Here is a 19,198-nt window from a genome sequence, read left to right as displayed (position 1 = left end):
AAACACTTGGTCAAGGGGCATTCACAGGCGTGTTAACCAGACAAACTTAAAAAAACCCAACAAAAGAGCAAAAAGGAGGGAGAGGCCCATCCCGCCAGCCTCGGCCCCGCTCCGGCTGGCGCGGGGTGCTGGCGGTTCCCCGGGCGCCGAGTCCCGGTCAGCCGGGGGTGCCGGGCCGCCCCCGCCGCTAGAACTCGAAGGTGCCGAAGTGGGCGGCGCGGCCGCCGGCCTTGGGCTGCGGCTTGTAGCCGATACGGTCGTTGATGATCTGCTCCCGGCTCTTGTGGTCGGCGCCCAGCGCGATGGCCGCCGCCGCCGCCGCCTCCTCGCCGGCCGCCGCCACCTCCGCGTCCTCCCGCTGCTTCTTGCGGCTCTGCGGGGCAAAGGGGCCGCGTCAGGGCGCTCCCGGGCGGGGGGAGACAGACCCGCCGGGGGCGGCCGCGGCCGGCCCCGCTCACACCTCCAGGTCCTTCCGGATGCTCTCGAACTCCTCGATGTCGTCCAGCTTCAGCTCCAGCCGCGTCGGCTTCCGCCGCAGCATCGCGACCCGCCGCCGCTCTGCCTCAGCCGCTGCCAGCGAGAGCCGAGGGCGCCTAGGCCGCGCCTCCCGGCGTGCCCCGCTCAACCGAGCCACACCTCCCGGCGTGCCCCGCGCGCCCCGCCGCTAACGCGCACCGCGCCTCCCGGCGTGCCCCGCTAGACGCGCCACACTTCCCGGCGTGCCCCGCGCTCCCGGCCCCGACATGACGCCGCGTCTCCCGGCGTGCCCCGCGTCCCCCGGAAGTGGTTCTGAGGCGGCGGAGCCTGTGTGTGGCGCGTTGCGGCTCGTTTCGTCTCGTCTCGTTTCTTCTCGTCTCGTCTCCCGGTGCGCGGCCGCCATGGCCTCCGTGCGGGCACCGGCGGCGCGCGGTGGCGCCCGGCTCCCCGTGCGGGCCCCCGCGCCTGCAGAGGTGGGCGTCTGGGGGGGGGGGGCAGCCCTGGGCCCGTTACCTGCTTGGGGGTGGTACCGACTCGCGGGCCCGGCGGAGTGGCGAGAGGCCGCAGGCCGACGCGGGGGCTCGCGTTTGCTGTGGCGGAGAGGCCCCGGTGTGGGGAGGCACCGCCGTGCGTCGGTGACACCAAAGGGCCGCGACCGGAGCCCTTGCGTGTTTTCATGGGTTTTTACAGAATGCTGTAGTTTTTCTTGGAAAGTTTGTTGTAACGCGCCTCTTCGGGGAGGAAGGAGCTGTTCACCTTTCGTCTCCCTCTGCTTTCCAGTGAGGGCACCGGGAGCTGGCGGTCAGCATCGCTCGTGCCTTTTCTGGGGCTTGTTCAGCAAGATTAGGGAAAGCTTCACCTTCTAAAGTTCTTTCAAAAAAATCAAAACCCCAGAGCCTTAAAAAATGAGGTCTGAGGAAATAACAAAGAAACAGAAAGCAGCACAGTCTAATTTAAGCAAATTATTTAATGTGGCATTTTACTTTTGATCTTTGTAGTCGGGGCATAGCCTTATTGTCCAAGATTAACACCTCACATACAATTTCAGGGTCTCTCCATGATGTATGTACTAACTTTCTCTAGCAGAGCAATGCTTTCTTCCACAGCCAAGCTGTTTGTTGTCTCCTTTTTAGCCAAAACACACTTTACATTCTAGGCCACAAAGAGCAAGCCCACAGAAGAGAGCGATGCTCCTCCACCCAAGAGAGCCCCCATCTTTTATGGCAGTTTGGAAGAGAAGGAAAAGGAGCGTCTGGCAAAAGGAGAATCAGGGCTTCTGGGAAAAGAAGGGATGAAAGCTGCGATTGAGGCTGGCAATATCAACATAAGCAGCGGTGAGAATGTTTAACCGTCCTTTTTTTTTTTCCCTCTCACTCTGGAATGTGACACTTCCAAAAGTCTCTGATCAACTTTGAGCGTAATTTAAAGTAAAAAAACGTGAGACCGTTGCCTGGACTGTTGGCTCTTTGTTTGGATCTTCGTGTTTGAGAAGAATCTCTCGTCGAGCCGTTGTTTTCAATCTGATGGTTTTGGTTTTTGTTCAGGTGAGGTCTTTGATCTCGAAGACCACATGAGCGAGCGGCAGGCGGAAGTGCTGGCTGAATTTGAGCGCAGGAAGCGAGCCCGGCAGATCAATGTGTCCACTGATGACTCCGAAGTGAAAGCCTGTTTGCGAGCATTGGGGGAGCCCATCACGCTCTTTGGAGAAGGTCCTGCAGAAAGGAGGGAGAGGTGCTGTGTCTGCCCCGAGTGTTGCGGACAGGGAACTCTCAGTTTATCACATCCCTGACATTTTCCTTGTAGTTGGGGTGCAGTGAGTGCTGGCAGTCAGTAATGCTTTGTTACAATGCAGCAAGAACCCTGAGGAAGAAAGAACGGCAGACAGTGATTATTTGTTAGGTTAGCTGAGAATTCACTGAGTGAATACGACTTAATGTGTTTCTTTCCAGATTAAGAAATATCCTTTCGGTGGTTGGCACAGATGCGTTAAAAAAGACCAGGAAGGATGACGACAGGTCTAAAAAATCCAAAGAAGAGGTAATGGTCTCTCTTGTTCTCTCAGTGCTGAGGGAGATAGGTATGATACCCTTTGAGATGCCTTATTTTGATGGTTTCTTCTATGTCCAGGACTCTTGGTTTTGGTCAGTCTGTGGATTCTCATGTCATGCCTTCAGCTCTTTCTGTGTTGCCCATTTTAGCAAAACTGTGGCAATGTGTTATCTAAATCAGGAACATTAAGTCTCGCTTGTACCGCAGGCCAAATTCCATGCTGCGTACAGCATATAAACCAGGAGATTAGACGTTTGGGCTGTTACTTAGTGTAGCGAGTCCTTTATTGTTGTTTGTTGTCATACTTGGGAAGGAAAAAAGATGTTCCTGCTACTACATCTGTTTCTGCCTTTGATTCTTCTTTCTTTCTGTTTTTCCTTTCTCTTTTCTGAGTCCATTTTTTCCTTATTATTTTTGGGGGTTGGTGTAAGAAGCAAGGACAATTTCTGCAGCTCTGGGCTTTCTTTTTACTGGGTGATGTGTAGGGAAGGGGGGAGCTGTATGTCATTAAGTAAAAATGAGTGTTCAGTTGGAATATTCTTGAGTGAAATGGCAGCGTCTCAGGATCTGATCTGTAGGGCAGGGAGTTTGACCTCTTAAGCCCTTTTTCTAGGGCTTATAGTTATGCAAAATGCCCCTAAAAAGAGACCTTAACACAGCAAGATTTAAGACCAGATGCTGTGGTGGCACTTACGTACTAAGAGGAGGTCATCTAAGGTAACTGAATGGAAGAGCAGTATCCCATTAGCTTTTTCCTCAGTTTTGTTCTTTTTCTTACAGTATCAGCAAACCTGGTACCATGAAGGACCGCGCAGTCTGAAAACAGCGAGGCTGTGGCTTGCTAACTACTCGCTCCCCAGGTGAGATAAAATGACACAAATGAAGGAGGGAGATGCAACCTTTTGTAAAATCTAGCCACTAATCCCACTGCGGGTAGCGCAGGAAATTTGAGATCAAAGGAACAGGGAACATACATTGGTGGACAAGTCCAGTGAGCTTAGAGCTTGAGTTCTCAGTGACTGACTCTAGCATTAGCCCAGTTTGGGGGGAAAAAGGGGGAAAGGCCTGTTTCCAGCAGCAGGGCAGGAAAAATGTAGGGGCTTGTTACTCCACCTTTCCTCTTCACAGGGCAGTGAAACGGCTAGAAGAAGCCCGGCTGCTCAAAGAGATTCCGGAGGCAACCAGGACATCGCAGAGACAGGAGCTACACAAATCCTTGCGAGTAGGTTTGGCAGCTGCTGAGCTGCTCTATTTAAAACTTTTTGGTGATCTCCAGAGAGATCAGCTGCCCAGAGGTGCTGTCCAGATGCATGTAGTTTTCTGTGCTGTGCCTGTCACCTGTTGGAAAGCTCTGCTTTTTCTCTCTTTCCCTATGATACGCATAAAGCATGTTTTAACTCTTTCTTCAGTGATTCAGAGAGATGTACTTTAGTTGTCCCCTTGCACGGCAGAGGGATGAAGAGACATCCCTGCATTGCCTTGCCATTTGCCTGTGAAGCTAAAGGAATTTATTACTGGCTTAGTCACAGGTTTAGTGGCTAGGGAGGGACTGCTCACTTTCCTCTTCCTGTACAATGGTCACTAGTGCATAAACCCAAGGGAAATAATAACCAACACAGTAATGCAAAACATGTTTTAGATGACTCCGAGATGCCCTTTTTGAGCGTGTTAAGTCAGATTCCCAGCTTAACCAAACAGAATGGCTCAAGCACGCAGGGTGCTACCACTCTAATCCTGTTTACACCCAGAGGCTTTAGCTGCCAGAGGATTTGCTTCTCCCCTAAGCACACCACACCGCTTGCCCTTGTCTTTCTGGTTGCATTCATTGGATGAGTTGTAGAAAGAGGCCAAAACTACAGTAAGTTCTCTGTCAAAACCGTAATTGCAAAGCAGGCCTTGAGGGGTTATTGGTGGCAAGTACCGTGGGTGGCACGTGTAGAGCTAAGCTGTGCCCCAGGCCCATGCTAGCTTACATCGATCAGGCTGGCTCGGTGGCCCTCCTGCTTGGAGCTGGAGTGGCTCCAAGGCAGCTCCTCCCTTTGAAAGTAACTTCCCAAAGGCCTCTGTCTCCTCCTGCGTACATTTGCCTCCTTCACCTCAGTCTTTGGCTGGGGTTTTCTCTAGGTTGTTTGTACTTCACCCATTTATTGTTTTCTTTGTATTTGGTTACAGTCCTTGAATAACTTCTGCAGTCAGATTGGAGACGATCGCCCACTGTCCTACTGCCACTTCAGCCCCAATTCCAAACTCCTCGCTACTGCCTGTTGGTAAGTTTTCTTTTTCAGCACTTGCTTTAGGAGCTGGGAGAGCACAGCAGAAGTGAAGGAGAGGGATGTTAGTGGAGGCCTGTGAATTGTGAGCGTTCAGACATGCTTTTTCTTCCTACTTTGAACTCTCTCTTCACTTCGTTTTAGAGCCTAGCAGAGATTTCAGTCTGAGTCCATTAGTTCCTGTGGCTGGTTGCCCAAAGTGTGTTGGTGTTTTAGAACCCCCCGGGGTGGTTTTGCAGCTCTGTGTTTGATTTCTTCTTTGACATTCCTGTCTACACTGATGTCTATTTCTTGTCTTCAACAGGAGCGGATTGTGCAAGCTCTGGTCCGTGCCTGACTGCAACCTTGTTCACACCTTACGAGGTAGAGAGTGACTTTCACTGAGACTCTTTGCTTAGTTCTTTTGTTCCTCTCTGGGTTGAGTTCCCATATTGGAATTACTTGGAGATTCAAAATGTAGTGTTCTTTGGGCAGATTTTATTTTGATGGGAGCATCACTCAGGCTTGCGGAGCATGGGCATGTGTCTCATAATCAAGAGGAAGTCATGGCCTTTCTCTTAGAGCCAAGACCCGAGTTTGTTGTTTCTGAATGATGTTCTTGTTTTGTTTCAAAACCTGGTCTGGGATATATTGAGCCACATACCAGCATGTTTGGCCAGGCCACTTAACAGCAGTGAGGTTCTTTGAACAGTGCTCACAACTTTGACTAAATACAAATGTGAAGACAAATCTCTTGATTCATGTGTTGAATTTTCACTACATTTTGAGGGTTACAAACCTTGGCATTTGATACTCTTAAGTGGGTGCTGCTGGAAGTGCTGTTTAGCTGTTTGCAGGATGGACGTGTCTGATAGTTACAATGCAACTTCACCCAACATGGGAGGACACAGTGAAAGTGTTCATTGGTACCTGACTAATTAGTAAGAAAGAAACACTGCTTTTCTGAAGAATTGGCCAAGATCACGTGGCAGGTTATGAATTTTGATTTTCCTTTCTCTTAAGGACATAACACCAACGTAGGAGCAATAGTCTTCCATCCCAAAGCCACTGTCTCCCTAGACAAGAAGGACGTTAACCTGGCCTCGTGTGCGGCTGATGGTTCTGTCAAACTCTGGAGCCTTGAAAGGTCAGGATGATACCAGACAAGCACAGCTTGGGGTTTATTTTATGTCACTAAACATTGGACATGTATCATCCTCCTGCAAATATAACCTTTTCTTGTAGTTATACCAGTGCAATTCCTGGCCTCAGTATGTGCCACCTTCTTCAGCAGGAAAAGAGATCACCCTGATTAGGGGAATCAAGGTGAGGGGAAATTGAAAAGAATCAAGTCAGAATTGCTGCTGGGCATTGGTAAACTGCTTTGGGTGATGGATGGAAAATTTGGAGATTGTTTTATTCTAACCTTTTATTTAGGAGAAAACTTCCCCTCTTGGATATTAAGAAATGAACTTTTGAGTTATTGAGAAGCACCATTATTCAGAGAGGGACTAACCAAATACGTGACCGTGCACCACAGCTTCGTGCAGTAATAAAAACAAGTGGCTCTGTCATTGCACAGTGTAGTTTTGAAAGATGCACAACATCTATCTCAACCCTCTCATACATGAGAATGATGTAGATACCGAGCCCTAGCATCTGTTGTGTTGGAAAAGTGGAGCCCTGCAGTGCATGTCAGGAAGAGGCAGGCAGCTCCGAGATCCTCAGTTGTTTATCCTTAGCTGAAAGCCACTGTTTCTAATTGCAGAAGCGTACCTGTGCAAAGGGGCAGGTTGTTTATTAATCTCATGTGACCACGTCTCTTTAGTTAGCCTGTTGGAAAGAAACTAAATGCTGTTTATGCCTTCTGCTGAAGGCTACTGACCTGCTGCCCTTAATTCTGGAAGAAGAAATACTCATTTTCTCCTGCTTCCCTGCAATTCTTCAGAATAGCAGGATTTGCTGTAGTTCAGGATGTGTTCTCTGTAGTCACAGTAGAATTCCCTGCAATTCAGGTAGTCTGCGTTTTGTTTCTGCACTTTCAAAGTGCTAATGACAAGGGCCTTGTTAATTTTCAGGAATAATAATAATAATAATTATCCCAGGAGATCTTTATAACCAACGTGAGCGTGTATAAAGGGGTTTCACTTAGAGCTTTAGCTGTGTGAACAAAAGGCAGGATTCAGAGTCATTAGTTAAAACTCTGATGTTCCTGTCTGGCTTGCATTTAATTAGCAGATCTTTTGCTGTAATCGTAATGTTTGCAAAGGCCTGGCTAGAGCCAGCCAACTCTGACCAGTGTCCGATGATTTTTGTTTCTGTTTTTCAGTGATGAACCGGTCGCAGATATTGAAGGGCACAGCATGCGAGTGGCACGTGTGATGTGGCACCCGTCTGGAAGGTTCCTGGGTACTACCTGGTATGGAGATGTGGTTATTTGCTTTAAGACATTACCATCAGCTGCCTAGCTGGTAGCCCAGTGGGTGACACTGCTTGTCCACAGAGGAGCCCAGCATGGGCAAGGGTTGGCCATTCTTGACAACAGCTGGGCTTTGATAATGTAAATAACAGCAAGTCCTTGGGATTCCTTCCTCTGCCCCTTGTGTGAGACCCTGTTGGTCTCCAGCTGGAAATAAAATGCCCAGAGTTAGTGAAATATCCTGTTACTCCCTTTAGAGATATGTTAAGTTGGACAAATGCTTTGTTTTTACAGCTACGATCACTCGTGGCGCTTGTGGGACTTGGAAGCTCAGGAAGAGATCCTCCATCAGGAGGGGCACAGCAAAGGGGTCTATGACATTGCCTTTCACACGGATGGGTCTCTCGCTGGGACTGGGTGAGTTTGATTTGCGTCAGGACTGGACGTGAAATATTATCAAGGTTTGGTTGCTGACTGATGCCAAGTGCCCCAGCGATTTCTGCTGGTGAGGCTGAGCGTACTCTGGCAGTTGCTGGAGTCTCTGATGGGTAATGCTTGGGTTCTCTCTTCCTAGTGGACTGGATGCTTTTGGCCGGGTGTGGGACTTGCGCACGGGACGCTGTATCATGTTTCTAGAAGGCCACCTGAAGGAGATCTACGGGGTTAACTTCTCCCCAAATGGGTAAGAAAAGAACTTGCATGGTTTGTGTGGGAGCTCTGAGTACAAACCCCAGCTCGCAACAACGTGTTCTTCCTCCATTGTTTGGCAGATACCACGTCGCAACTGGCAGTGGTGACAATACTTGCAAGGTATGGGACCTCCGTCAGAGGAAGTGCATCTACACCATTCCTGCCCATCAGAACCTGGTGACAGGGGTGAAATTTGAACGTAAGTACCTCCTGCCTGATGTTCCTTATCCCTGCCTCTCCTGAGCTGAGGTGGCAGGGGCTGGGGCAACTCAAAACCACATCTTCCAGTCAAGAAGCCCCGTACTGGTTAGCAGAGAAGATTTGTCACGTTTTTATTTGCAAATCTCACTTCTCCCTTTTTCTCATCCTCTATTTTAGCCAATCACGGTAACTTCCTGCTCACAGGCGCTTACGACAACACCGCGAAGATCTGGACTCACCCCGGCTGGTCCCCTTTGAAAACGCTGGCTGGTCATGAGGGAAAGGTGATGGGACTGGATATCTCCCTCGACGGCCAGCTGATAGCGACCTGCTCCTATGACAGAACCTTCAAGTTGTGGACAGCGGAGTAGCTCAGAGGTGCTGCTGATGAACTGGAATGGAGACGTTAATGACTTTCAACTAAGACTTGCTTTTTTTATATTAAAGAAAAAAAAAGTCTGCTATTGCAACGTGCATTACGGCAGCTGTCATCACTGGCTGCTCTTGGGTTGAGGTGGTTTTGAAGCACCTGTGTTTGCCAGGGCTTGGTTGGAGTCAAATCTTAGGTGACGTTTTTCCAATTTTTAGGACTTTGTTTTTATACTGCAGATAACTGCTTTCTGCTGTAATTTGGAGATGATCCATCTGCTTCCACCCTCCCTTCCAAGTTAGGCTCAAAGGTTTTCTCCAGGCTGTTTTAAACATGTGTAGGTAGCCACACAACACCTCAGGTGTGGTGTGTTGTTCAGCCTCTGTTAATACCCTTCTTACCTTCCATTTTCCAGGAGCCTTTTGTTGGAGTCTGTGGCTTCAAACTTTATTTGCATTCAGAGAAAGAAAAACTAGCTGTCAGAGTTAAAAGAAGATGGTATCCTGCTTCCCCTGCCTCTTCAAGTTACTCTCTGAATGGGGAGGTCTGTACCCCTTTGTATTCACTCGCAGTAGATGTTAAAGGCCAGGGAAATTTTTCTTTTCCATGTACCATCTCATATCCTAGCTCCTGGAGCAGTCTCATGAACTGGGTGTTTCAAATCCATGTAGGCATCTGCTGTTTAAGTTTTTGTTGTGTCTCACCTGGGATGATACGAAGAAGGCTACTTCAGTGTAGGATTGTCTTGTTCTAACTTACACTGTGGGGAGCTTTCTTATTTGTTGTTTATTCTTTAAATTGAGGTTTTGCAAATGTTGTGTTCTGGAAAATCAAAACTTACTTTGAATGTGCACCCTGGCCTCTGGGTCTGACTATAAGGAAAGGAGAAGTTACAGGTACTTAACACACAGTTTGATCTCTGTCTGCTATCGTAAAAAACCTTCAGGAGGAAAGAGGAGACTGATTTAATTTCCTCATTGTCAATTGGAGAACAGCTGTCCATGTTCGATGGGAGTGTGAACACAGTTCTGTTCTCAACAGTTGCAATGCAGTTGGGGATCATCTTTTAAGAAAAAAAAAACCAAGCTCACTCATGAGTTACTTTTCTTCCAGCAGAGTGGTGTGGGCTTTCTCCTCCCTTCCAAGTATTATGGTGGCAGCTGCCACGTGCTTTATGGTAGCTCTTACTCCTACGGAAAATACTACAGGACGAGAAGCCAGCAACTAACAGAAAAATATTTAATCACAGTCTCCTCTTGCATAAGCCTAGATACCCAGCTATGAGTGCTCAAGCTGGTTCTTGAGTGTCTCTTAAAGGGACTGTCTGAGCCTGGCAGCTGTGCAGGGGCTCCAGCTGCAGAGCCAGGAGGAACCCCCCCAGGGTGTTTCCCATCAGGTTGCCATTCATGGGACAGTCCTGGCCCAGCAGTCACCCAGCAGCCTCCCACGTTTCTAGCTGGCTTAAGATGAAATTTTGAACACCAGTGAATGTTCTGCATTTACACTTGCATTGTTCCCGGGGTATAAATCTTAGTGCAGGGTTTCTGTCACACTGTGTTCAGCTCCATTCAGCTGGAGCAAGGGCAGGAGGCTGAGTGTTCACTGCCCTGTGCCCTGGCACCCTTCAGCGCTGCCCCTTGGCTTCTCACAGCTCATTTTCTCCCTTTAGCCCCCGCCACGTGCAGCTAGCCTGCCTGGAGGTTTTTCTAAATAAAATGCACAAGGCTCTTTCAGGAGCAAGAACTTGGACTGAATGCATCCATGATTTGGCTTTTCTTCTAGACAGCTCTAGTGCCTTCCCTCCACCCATAAACTGAAACCAATAAATCTCCCTGCCCTGCTGATCATACATGACTTCTCTACAGGCGCAAGGTCTCCTGGAGCTTGCAGTCAGGGGGAAGCTCTTGGGGAGTTGCATCCTCTTGCAGCGCAGTCTCTGCTGGAAGGGTTCCTATGGTCAAAATGCAGCCACCTCCTCCAGCACCAGGTCTGTGTGGTCGCTCATCTGCAGTACGTGAATTCCCGAGTTAAAACTGGCACAGAGCAGCGTGGCGCTGTCGCAGGCAGCCAGCGAAGCCAGTGGTCCTGATCCCTCGAGGCACAAGGTGGCCAGGCAGGCTGGGGAGGGAAGAGAGAAGTCACTCGGGACATTTGGTTTGCTGAGATGAGACATGACCACACTGACCTCCCACCTCCTGGCTCTAAGGAAAGGAGGTCTCTCTGCTCACCCGAGGAGGGTGAGCTGCACCCCTTGCTGTCCCAGATCCCTGTGTCCAAAGGCATCAGGACGTGCCCTCTGGAAGAGAGACCTTCCACCCCCTAAGACCCACAGGGGATCTGTGCGTTGCCCAGCTAACATGGATCCAGGCTGAGGTCAGGTTCTGCCCTTTCCCTGGAGAGGAAGCAGGGATGGATGGACAGACAGACCCCACTGGGCAGAGCTTTAGGGCTCGCATGAGGCATTCCCAACATGCCTTTTTCTCCCAAATTGCTTATAGTCCAGAAAAATTCTTCCTAAGGGCTGTGCTACACTCAACATGCAGTTTTGGTAAACCAGGACAAGAGAAACAGAAATAAGATTTACAATATCCAGCACCACATTAGCCCTTCTATTCGTGTCGATTATTAAAAAAAGTCCTGAGGCAGCATTTCTGCAGAGACACCATCCCCACGCTGAGCTGCTAACAGAGCTGCGTTTGACACAGACATACGGGCAACTCGTGGTGATTTACACCCTTCCAAGAGCACCTGAATTAAGGCTGTGAAGGTCACCCAGTTGTGAAGGCAACAGGATCAAAATAAAGCTGCTGCCAAACCCAGGGCTGTCTTGGAGTGCCCAGGCACCAGGGTGAAAGAAGAGGTAAGTGAAACAGAAGGTGAGAACTTTTCTGTGGGAGATCATCAGGTTTCTATTTTCATCCTATGTTAAATAAGTGCATTTGGGGAAGTGCTTAGCCATGGGGAGTGTCTAAGGCTGATGACTTCTGAGCACATTTCTGAACCTGAACCGCTTCCCAAGAGGTCTCTGCCTTCTGCGCAAGGCGTTGCTAACAAGCCTGCTGCTATGGCAGGGCTTGGCAGGCAGTCGGCCTTTGTGTCCAGCTCAGGTGAGGACTCAGCCCTCACCAAGTACTCCAGCGAGCAGGGTTAACCCCAAAATGCCTGTGATTCCCTTTCAAGAGGATGATCAAGGTGAGGGCAGCTGCTGACCGGCCCCTCTATCTTCCAGCACAACTTCTGTGCTTTACAACTTTCCACTGATATCTGTGGAAAGCCCTGGATTTCCTCTGTTCTTTTTGATTTTTATCATTTGTCCTTTCATTGCTAAACTTGGACATATCTTTAAAAGCCATCTTGTCATTATTTCCTTTTAGTTTAGAAAGGACAGCCGTCACCTCCAACGTTACGCACCCAAACACCCTCCTTCGCTGGAGGCCAAGCAGAAGCCCCTGGGTTTGCTCTGGGGCATATCTCCACTCTGCCCTGCAGCTGGATTAGAGTAAAACTCGGAGATTTCCAGCTTCATCATGCCCATCACCACCAGGAGACAGAAACGAAGGAAGCGGTTTTGTTATCCCAGGGTAAGGCACACTGAGAGGGCAGGACCCTCCCCTACCTCCAGTGTCTCGGTCCCAGACCTTCACTGTGCTGTCGTACGAGGATGTGGCAATGCTGGGGGCGAGAGCTGGGCCCCGTGGAAGGAAAACGCACGAAGTCGTGGTCTGGAAATGCCCTTTGTACTCACGCACTCGGCTCCTCGTCTGCCGTAGGTCCCACAGCTGCAAGGCAACAGGCAGCGTTTAGAGCTCAGGCTCTGTTACTGTCACTTGCCAGCACGGAGCTGTTTTACAAAGAAAGGAAGATGGTTTTGGACAAAGGGCTCCTCGCCAATCCTCGGAGTACAACGTCTACCGCCTTTGTCCCCTGCTCGCGCTCACAGTCCTGGAGAACTTCAAACCCCACAGGATTTTCACCATCGGTGACTATTTGAGCATGTGCCCACACGCATTAGAGCTGATGGGCGAAGACTGTGCGGGCAGATAACCAGTCTCCAGCCTGCTCCTGTTCTCAGCCCTGCTCTCCCTGGGATCGGGTGCTCTCATCCTCTTGATGCTTACACACAGGGCTGAGAACCTGCAGGACTGAATCCCTGGTTTGGAAACACCTCGAACAAAGGGTCCCTTACAGGCTTTCTGCAAGAACCTCGTGCTCCTCGATGCCATTACTGAAACAAAATCCCAGCGCTTTAATCAGGAAGAATATCTGCTCAGATAATCTCTGAGCAGAAGACTTACCAAAGGGACAGGCAGGAAGACACTAAGCTCTGGCCCTGGCTGGTGACACCAGCATAAGGCCAACGCAAGGGGAGCGCTGATCTGCTGCCCTCCGCCGTATGCCGTGGACATGGGAGAAAAAAACAGAAAAAGCAGGACTTGCTGCCCAGCAAACTCACAGTCGCCTCGCCGCCCTCCCCAGCTGAGCCACTGCTGCTGCTGAGGCAGTACCGCCCGTCCTGGCTCACGTCGCAGCACGTCTGAATGTGCCGCTTGGCTGGGAACGCGTGTGCCACCTGCAGCTCCCGGCTGTCCCAGATCCTGGAAGGAACAGGAGTGGGGAAGGGGGACTCTGACATATCAGTGCCACGATGGGCTTCCCTCCATGCCCTCCCGCACACCCTCGCTGTGCCCTCACGCTTTGCCCTTGCTGCTGTCCCTCATGGGGCAGTCCCCCTCCGTCCTTCCCAGCAAGCCAAGCTCCCAAAGCTCTCACGGCATCCTGGCATTTAGCTGTCCTGGATCAATCCTTAGCCAGCGCAGCTGTGCTGAGCTTTCTTTTTCAGAAATTCTCCTTCTTACCCACAGTTGACGCCCAGTGCTGCTTACAGCCACGGGTGTCCCTGTACTGTCCTCCCCTGGCAAGAGACCACACTCCGAGCCCCGGGTGAGCTGGAAGGTGGCCTCCAGCCACCCCAGCAGGGTACGGGAGAGAAGGTGGTCATGACAACCAACCAAAGAAACAGCCCCTTGCGCACTGGTGTCTTCCATAATCCCCATGTGCCCCGGGCTATAACTCCCTTCTCTGTGGCCACACGCAGAATTTACCTGACTGTTTTATCCTCTGAGGTCTGGATGAGGTAAGGCTCCCCAGGAACCCAGCACAGATGTGTGACCTGCAGAGAGGAGAGGATGAGCAGAAGCCCACCTCTGCGTGCAGCCCAGGCTGGTGTCTGCCTGTAGATACACAACCACCGAGCTCCCATCCTCTCCCTCCTCGTGCTGCATTGGGAGCAGGAAATATTGGATAAAGTTTTTTTCTGCTTCCCACCAATGCTGCTCCCCTACCAGGTTCAATCCCAGCGTGGCTACTGGGGGTTATTTGCAGGCAGGGAGGTGTCAACATCTCATCAGGACACAGAGCCATGGGAATAGGGGTACCACGGATACCAGAAGACAGTACCCATACCACTGCTGGGCTGGTACAGAAAGGAGTGCAGCCCCCACTGCGCAATGTGCTTCCTAACAGCTCTCGAGTTAGAGCATTAATTGCCATATGTCTCTTGGTTTCTTTGTGCTCCTGGATTTGTTGTTACCTGGAGAACAGAGTAACCAGCCTCAAGCTTTGGTGTCCCCAGGTGCACAGGCAACCTGTGCAGTGCCTCAAGGGCTTCCAGTAGCACCAAGCTCAGAGCAAATTCACTCTACACGGCTTCACATGCGAAATAACCAAGTAGGCAGCGAGGTGCCATGATAGGATGCAAGGAACCAGCGGCTCCTACCAGATTCCTGGAGATAGCAGCTCTGCCCAGACACTCTCCGGTCTCTATGTCCCACTTGCACACGGTGTTGTCTCGCGAACCCGTGCACAGCTGGGAGGCATCTGCAACCACACGTTAACATAACAAAAAAGTCAAGAGAAGTTCTCAAGAAATCCCTGGGGAATGGGAGCGTGTTGTCCCTCACCTGGGCTCACAGCCAGTCCGGTAACAACCAGGTCATGTCCTGGGAAGTGCTGGCTTGGCCCCGAAGTCCCGTGAAGCTCCCACATCATCACTGTCTTGTCCCGGGATGCACTGAAGACTCTGTTTGACTCAAGGGCAGAGGTGACCTGCGAAGGACAAGATGGGAGAAGCCGGTCAGCCTCCCCACCCAGCCCAGCTGTGCGCGGGGAGAGCACAACACTCCTGCTGCCGTGTCAAAGCCCGAGACGCGTAGAAACATGACTGGGGAGAGCCTGACCTTCAAACTCTGTTTTGCCCGTGCTGGATGTGCACCGTGCCAGATCGCCTGATGCTCACGCTGCGACTCCTGCTTCCTTCTGCTCTGCCGGATCCCGGCCATAGGCAAACCCGACGCAGCGGGGCCGGGGGAAACCAGAGTGCGATTGCTGCAGCTCGTAGTGTGGCCGTGCGTGCCGTGGTGGGGAATGTCGGGCAGCTAGGGCGTGCAACCCGCTAGCGGGACCCACGTCCTCTCAGAACCAGGGAGCTGGATGGTGAATGGGTGTTCTTGGATTTTGTTCTCAGAAACCATTAATTTTATGGGAAAAACTTCCTTAAAAACCCAAATGAGCAGTTGCTTTGAGCATTGGGATGAGCGAAGCCCCCTTTGTCCCTCCAATACCCACAGCACAGGGGACCCACTGGGGCTGTCCCCAGCCAGAGGTGCACCGGCCACGCCACGCACACATGCGTACGCCCCTGCACGTTTGCTCTCCAAGTAGTGTGTTTGGCTTTGTAATCAGGATGCCAGAAGGAAAATTAAAGCCCCACTGTTCCCAAGCATGGCTGATTCGTAGAATAACGACAAGTCTAGTGGAGTGAGACCTGAAGAAAAGTAAACGGCATCTCTGAATCAAAAACTTGACCTAGTAATTCATCCTGAGTTTTTGCTACACAGTCTCTTGGAGGGGAAGATAACACACGTCCTCCTGGAGCCCTCTTTAGTCTGGACGCAACCACTCCCTGCTGCTTCCCTGGACAGCAAAGTATCAGCTGGGCCTTGGGAAAAACCCAACGCATTCCGATACCCCAGCCCTCCTTCTGACGGAGCAAAGCGACCCCTCTGTGGATGACAAACTGTTGCTCCATCTCTCCTGGTTCCCCAGTTTCTGCAGAGGTAACAGCACAGGAGACCCCACCGCACTCGATCGGTTGTCACTCACCTTGGTGACCTCCCGCTCGTGCCCGATGAACCGCTGCAGCGCAGCCCCCGATCTCCAGCTGCAAACAGCCACGCTCTGCGGAGGAGCAGGGAGAGGCAATCAGCTGCGGCAGCAGGAGAGCGGGTGAGGGAGGACTATGCACGTTCTTGGTTACGTTATACCGAGACCTGTGCACAGTCCAAGCTTGGAGAGGGAACGGGTTGTTCTGGTTTTGAGCTCCTACAGCAAATGCAATTGTCCTTAGAGCCTGTCCATTGCCAGGTAACGTAAGAGAAGGGCCAGTCCAGTGATTCCGAGCCTGGGTGAAAGCATTTGATGTGATCTGAGCTCTGGCGAGGTTATAAAATTTGATTTGATGTGCTTCAGTGTGTGCCCTCGCTCTAAGCTCATCTTTTCTTTCTAAATTCAGGAACCGACAAAGTTGTTACCATTCACGGAAATGTTTAAAGCTCACATTTAGACCTTATTTTCCCTAACCTGCCGATACATTTTCCTGCCTGCGACTGTGCTTTGTGCCCTGTGGCGGGGGGTACCTCACCTTATCCCTTCCTCCTGACACACACAGGTCTGGTTGGAGAGCAGCCACAGAAGTGACGGCATCGGTGTGCGCGGGGCCGTGCTGCTGAACGGCTCGAACAGGTCCCGTCTCTTCCGTGGAGCCATCGGCCCTGCAGCAGGCAGAGAGACAGCGGCGGGAGCTGCAGGGCGCTTTAAGGCAAAGTCGGGGTGCCGTTCCCCAATGAGACCGAGGTCTGGGAGATTGCATCGCTGGCTGGGCTGGAGAGTGACAACATCTGCCTTTAGAAAGCCGAAGAGAAGCTGTGAATGGACAAATGCATCTCTGGGTCTGGGTGAGACGGAATAGACCTATTCCACCTCTAGAGCAGGTAAATATTTAGATGTTTACGCACTCCATGCTGGTGCAAAGAAGAAATTTTGATCTTACCAGCCTCCACTAACACCTTCCAGGCTGGGCTGCTCTCCTTCGCTCTGGCACCAGCCTTGCCAAGCACATCGAGTCCCCCCTGCTGCCACCCTGTGCTCTCAGCTGATCTCCGGGCAGAGATCGCCCACCTTGCTGCCAGATACCGAATTTCATCTTGTCGATGAAAGCTGATGACAGTCTCTGACGAGACAATGAAGCAGTTCGGGTATTTGCGCCGAAGAGCCACCCCTGGAGCTGTTAGCCTTCAGAGCTCTGCCTTAGCCGTCACAGAGCACAACCACCGGCCACATTTACATGCTTGGCTACATTTTGCATTTCAGTCCCCCAAAGAAGCTGAGCAGACTTTAGAAGCAAGGGTGAAAAATGAAAATCTGATTTGTACATTCAATAATGAAAGTAAAACCACGTGCTTGCTGTATTCTCTGTTCATTTGCTGCTCTCTACTCATTCTATTATAACTCATAATATTATTTAATATTATAACTCATAATATTATTCTATTATAATTCATAACTGGTTTATTAACTTAAGACATGATCATCTGGGGTTGTTTTACCTGTATTTGGTGGTGTGGAAGCTGATTTTACTCTGCAGTTTCCCCATAGCGCTGCCGATAAGCACAGCTCCCCAGCAGCGGTGAGCACCAAATCAGCATCTCAGGCACTTGCTCTTGGGACATGACCTGCGGGTGGGGAGACACAGCATTACTGGGAATCCAGAGAGGTTTCTGCTTGTTACATGTACAGGATAAAGTGCTGATAAGATGTTATCTACTTCTTAACTTCATTTAGAATAAGAGGAAAAACCTCAGAGGAGGGGACATCTGGAGCTCCCCAGTCAAACCTTTGGCTTAGAGCACAGCCAGAGGAGGTTACCGGGGTCTTACAGCTGAGCTTTAAGAAAATCCAAGCTTGGTGAGGCCACGATAGAGATGGAGCTGCTGCCTATAATTCTTGTGGCCTTGCGCCTCCTCTTACTCCAGTATCTGCTCTTGACTTCCATATTTCCCGGAGATCCCAATCTCTAGACTGATGACTGCAAAAACCTTCAGGCTGAGGTTCACGGCTGGTGGGACCAAGATAGCTGTGGTCACAGGCAGCCCCAACTTAACTGGACCAGCCTGACTTAAGGTAAAGCTTGAAGTGGTCTTTCCATAGGCTGAGGAACACTTTGGGAACAGCAGCTTCTCTGTCCAAACCCCAGGTCCAGGCTAGACAAGACCATCCTGGTAACCCAGATGCATTCAGCAAAAAAAATCTTGCTGTCCAGGCTGAGACCAGCCTGCCCCGTCCCAGGGCATCCCTCGCCAGCGGCATCACGACAGCCAGTCCCCGCACGAGCACCCGGCCGGGTGGAGGAGCCTCCGGCGGAGCAGGACTCGGGCCGAGGCATCATCTCTTCCCCCGTACCCTCATGGGTCACAGACCGAGCAGAAACCAGTTTCAATGACAGTGAATTGCCACGTACAGTAATTGGCTTCTTCTTAGCTCAAGACACACTAATTGGATTTAGTCTGTGCTAGGTGTACGTTAGCATTCCCGTCTTCCAGGTCAGTAATATTTTGCTAATAAAAATCAGAAAAAAACCCCCACCTGCTTGTTCCAGCAATGAAAAAAATGTGCTTCAAGGCTCTGCCCACAAAAACTTGAAAACCAAATACTGGAAGCACTAAGCCAGAGTGCAAGAAGCACTACAAAACATTCCCTTGCTAATTTTACCCTGACAGCTTTTGTGATTAGCAATTAGTAACACCCAGTTAATCTCCGCCTGTTCTATCCATGAGTTTGCAGGTTCAAAAGATGTGAAGAACGGTAAATCTCACAGTTGAGGGGCAGTGATAATTTGGCAATTTACTTCTTTCTACCGAGCGTCCAAATCGTTTCAGTGCATTAGGAACAAACATGCTTTTTCTTTGACAGTGGGAGAACTCTGGACGTTGTTTCCCCTGCAAAACGGATTCTAGGAAAAAGCTAAGAGGTAAATTCTGATTTTTTAATTACGATGATTACTCTGCTTCCCACACAGCTGTTAGTTTCCCCACTCAGGTGGGTAATGTACACGTGCAATCATCCCTACCCGCCCATCAGCTCAAACCGAGCTGGGTCAAGGCAGAGAGCCACCGGCGACCACGGGAGGCTGTGAGGAAAGCGGGAGGTGTATCTCGTGTCTAACTGCATTCTCCTGCCTCTTGCCCACTGCAAAAAAGAGTAGATTTTTCTGAATCCTGAATGAGGGCAGTAGTTGCTCGGGCAGGATGTTCATCTGAGGTTTTACTACCTGGCAGGCTTCCCTACACATGCTTATCCTGAACCTGGTCCATCACAAAGCTCTCTAATAACACAGGGATCCTGCAGCAACTGATCCATACAACGCTACACCTCCACAAGGCTGAATTTCACGCCGGACGATCTCCTATCCTCCCTTCTGCCCAAATGCATTGCTTAATAGAAATAAAACCCGTTTTTTTTCTAAATTGTTTTTAAAAAATAACCCACGCTGCTGCCTAAGCCTGTTCAGGCATTGCAGTGAAATCTGTCTCATGGAATAAGGAAATCACAACGTCCACAGCAGCGTGCACAGGAATCACAGCAGAGCTTTCTCCCCATTTTCACGGGGTGTTAAACATCCCTTAGAAG

General features: G+C 50.5%; 3 protein-coding genes across 4 annotated transcripts; 1 reads left to right on the top strand and 2 right to left on the bottom strand.

Moving 5' to 3' along the window:
• Positions 1-187: 187 nt before the first annotated feature.
• Positions 188-580, bottom strand: CDC26 (cell division cycle 26). Its single transcript, XM_059828752.1, has 2 exons — positions 461-580; positions 188-373 (listed from the first exon to the last, which is right to left on the bottom strand). The coding sequence occupies exons 1-2, from the start codon at positions 539-541 to the stop codon at positions 188-190; spliced, it is 267 nt and encodes an 88-aa protein (XP_059684735.1). The 5' UTR covers positions 542-580.
• PRPF4 (pre-mRNA processing factor 4) lies at positions 495-9,187 on the top strand. 2 transcript variants are annotated; one of them, XM_059828751.1, is made up of 14 exons: positions 495-521; positions 1,634-1,811; positions 2,022-2,208; positions 2,427-2,514; positions 3,307-3,386; positions 3,655-3,748; positions 4,699-4,793; positions 5,101-5,159; positions 5,799-5,922; positions 7,105-7,194; positions 7,489-7,611; positions 7,769-7,876; positions 7,965-8,083; positions 8,263-9,187. In XM_059828751.1, the coding sequence occupies exons 1-14, from the start codon at positions 495-497 to the stop codon at positions 8,454-8,456; spliced, it is 1,566 nt and encodes a 521-aa protein (XP_059684734.1). In that variant the 3' UTR covers positions 8,457-9,187. The 2 variants fall into 2 exon arrangements, with proteins under 2 accessions (XP_059684734.1, XP_059684733.1); XM_059828750.1 differs by lacking the exon at positions 495-521 and adding an exon at positions 879-950.
• A 1,225-nt stretch (positions 9,188-10,412) lies between these two features.
• On the bottom strand, positions 10,413-17,737 carry WDR31 (WD repeat domain 31). The gene is made up of 10 exons (XM_009813679.2): positions 17,714-17,737; positions 17,119-17,171; positions 16,155-16,284; positions 15,617-15,691; positions 14,416-14,560; positions 14,232-14,332; positions 13,558-13,625; positions 12,909-13,050; positions 12,072-12,234; positions 10,413-10,573 (listed from the first exon to the last, which is right to left on the bottom strand). The coding sequence occupies exons 2-10, from the start codon at positions 17,163-17,165 to the stop codon at positions 10,413-10,415; spliced, it is 1,032 nt and encodes a 343-aa protein (XP_009811981.2). The 5' UTR covers positions 17,166-17,171; positions 17,714-17,737.
• Positions 17,738-19,198: the final 1,461 nt, after the last annotated feature.

This window comes from Gavia stellata, chromosome 24 (genome assembly GCF_030936135.1).
Source record: "Gavia stellata isolate bGavSte3 chromosome 24, bGavSte3.hap2, whole genome shotgun sequence".
Taxonomy (NCBI): Eukaryota; Metazoa; Chordata; class Aves; order Gaviiformes; family Gaviidae; genus Gavia; species Gavia stellata.
Note: the sequence above shows the minus strand (reverse complement) of the source record. Positions and strands in the feature narration are given on the sequence as shown.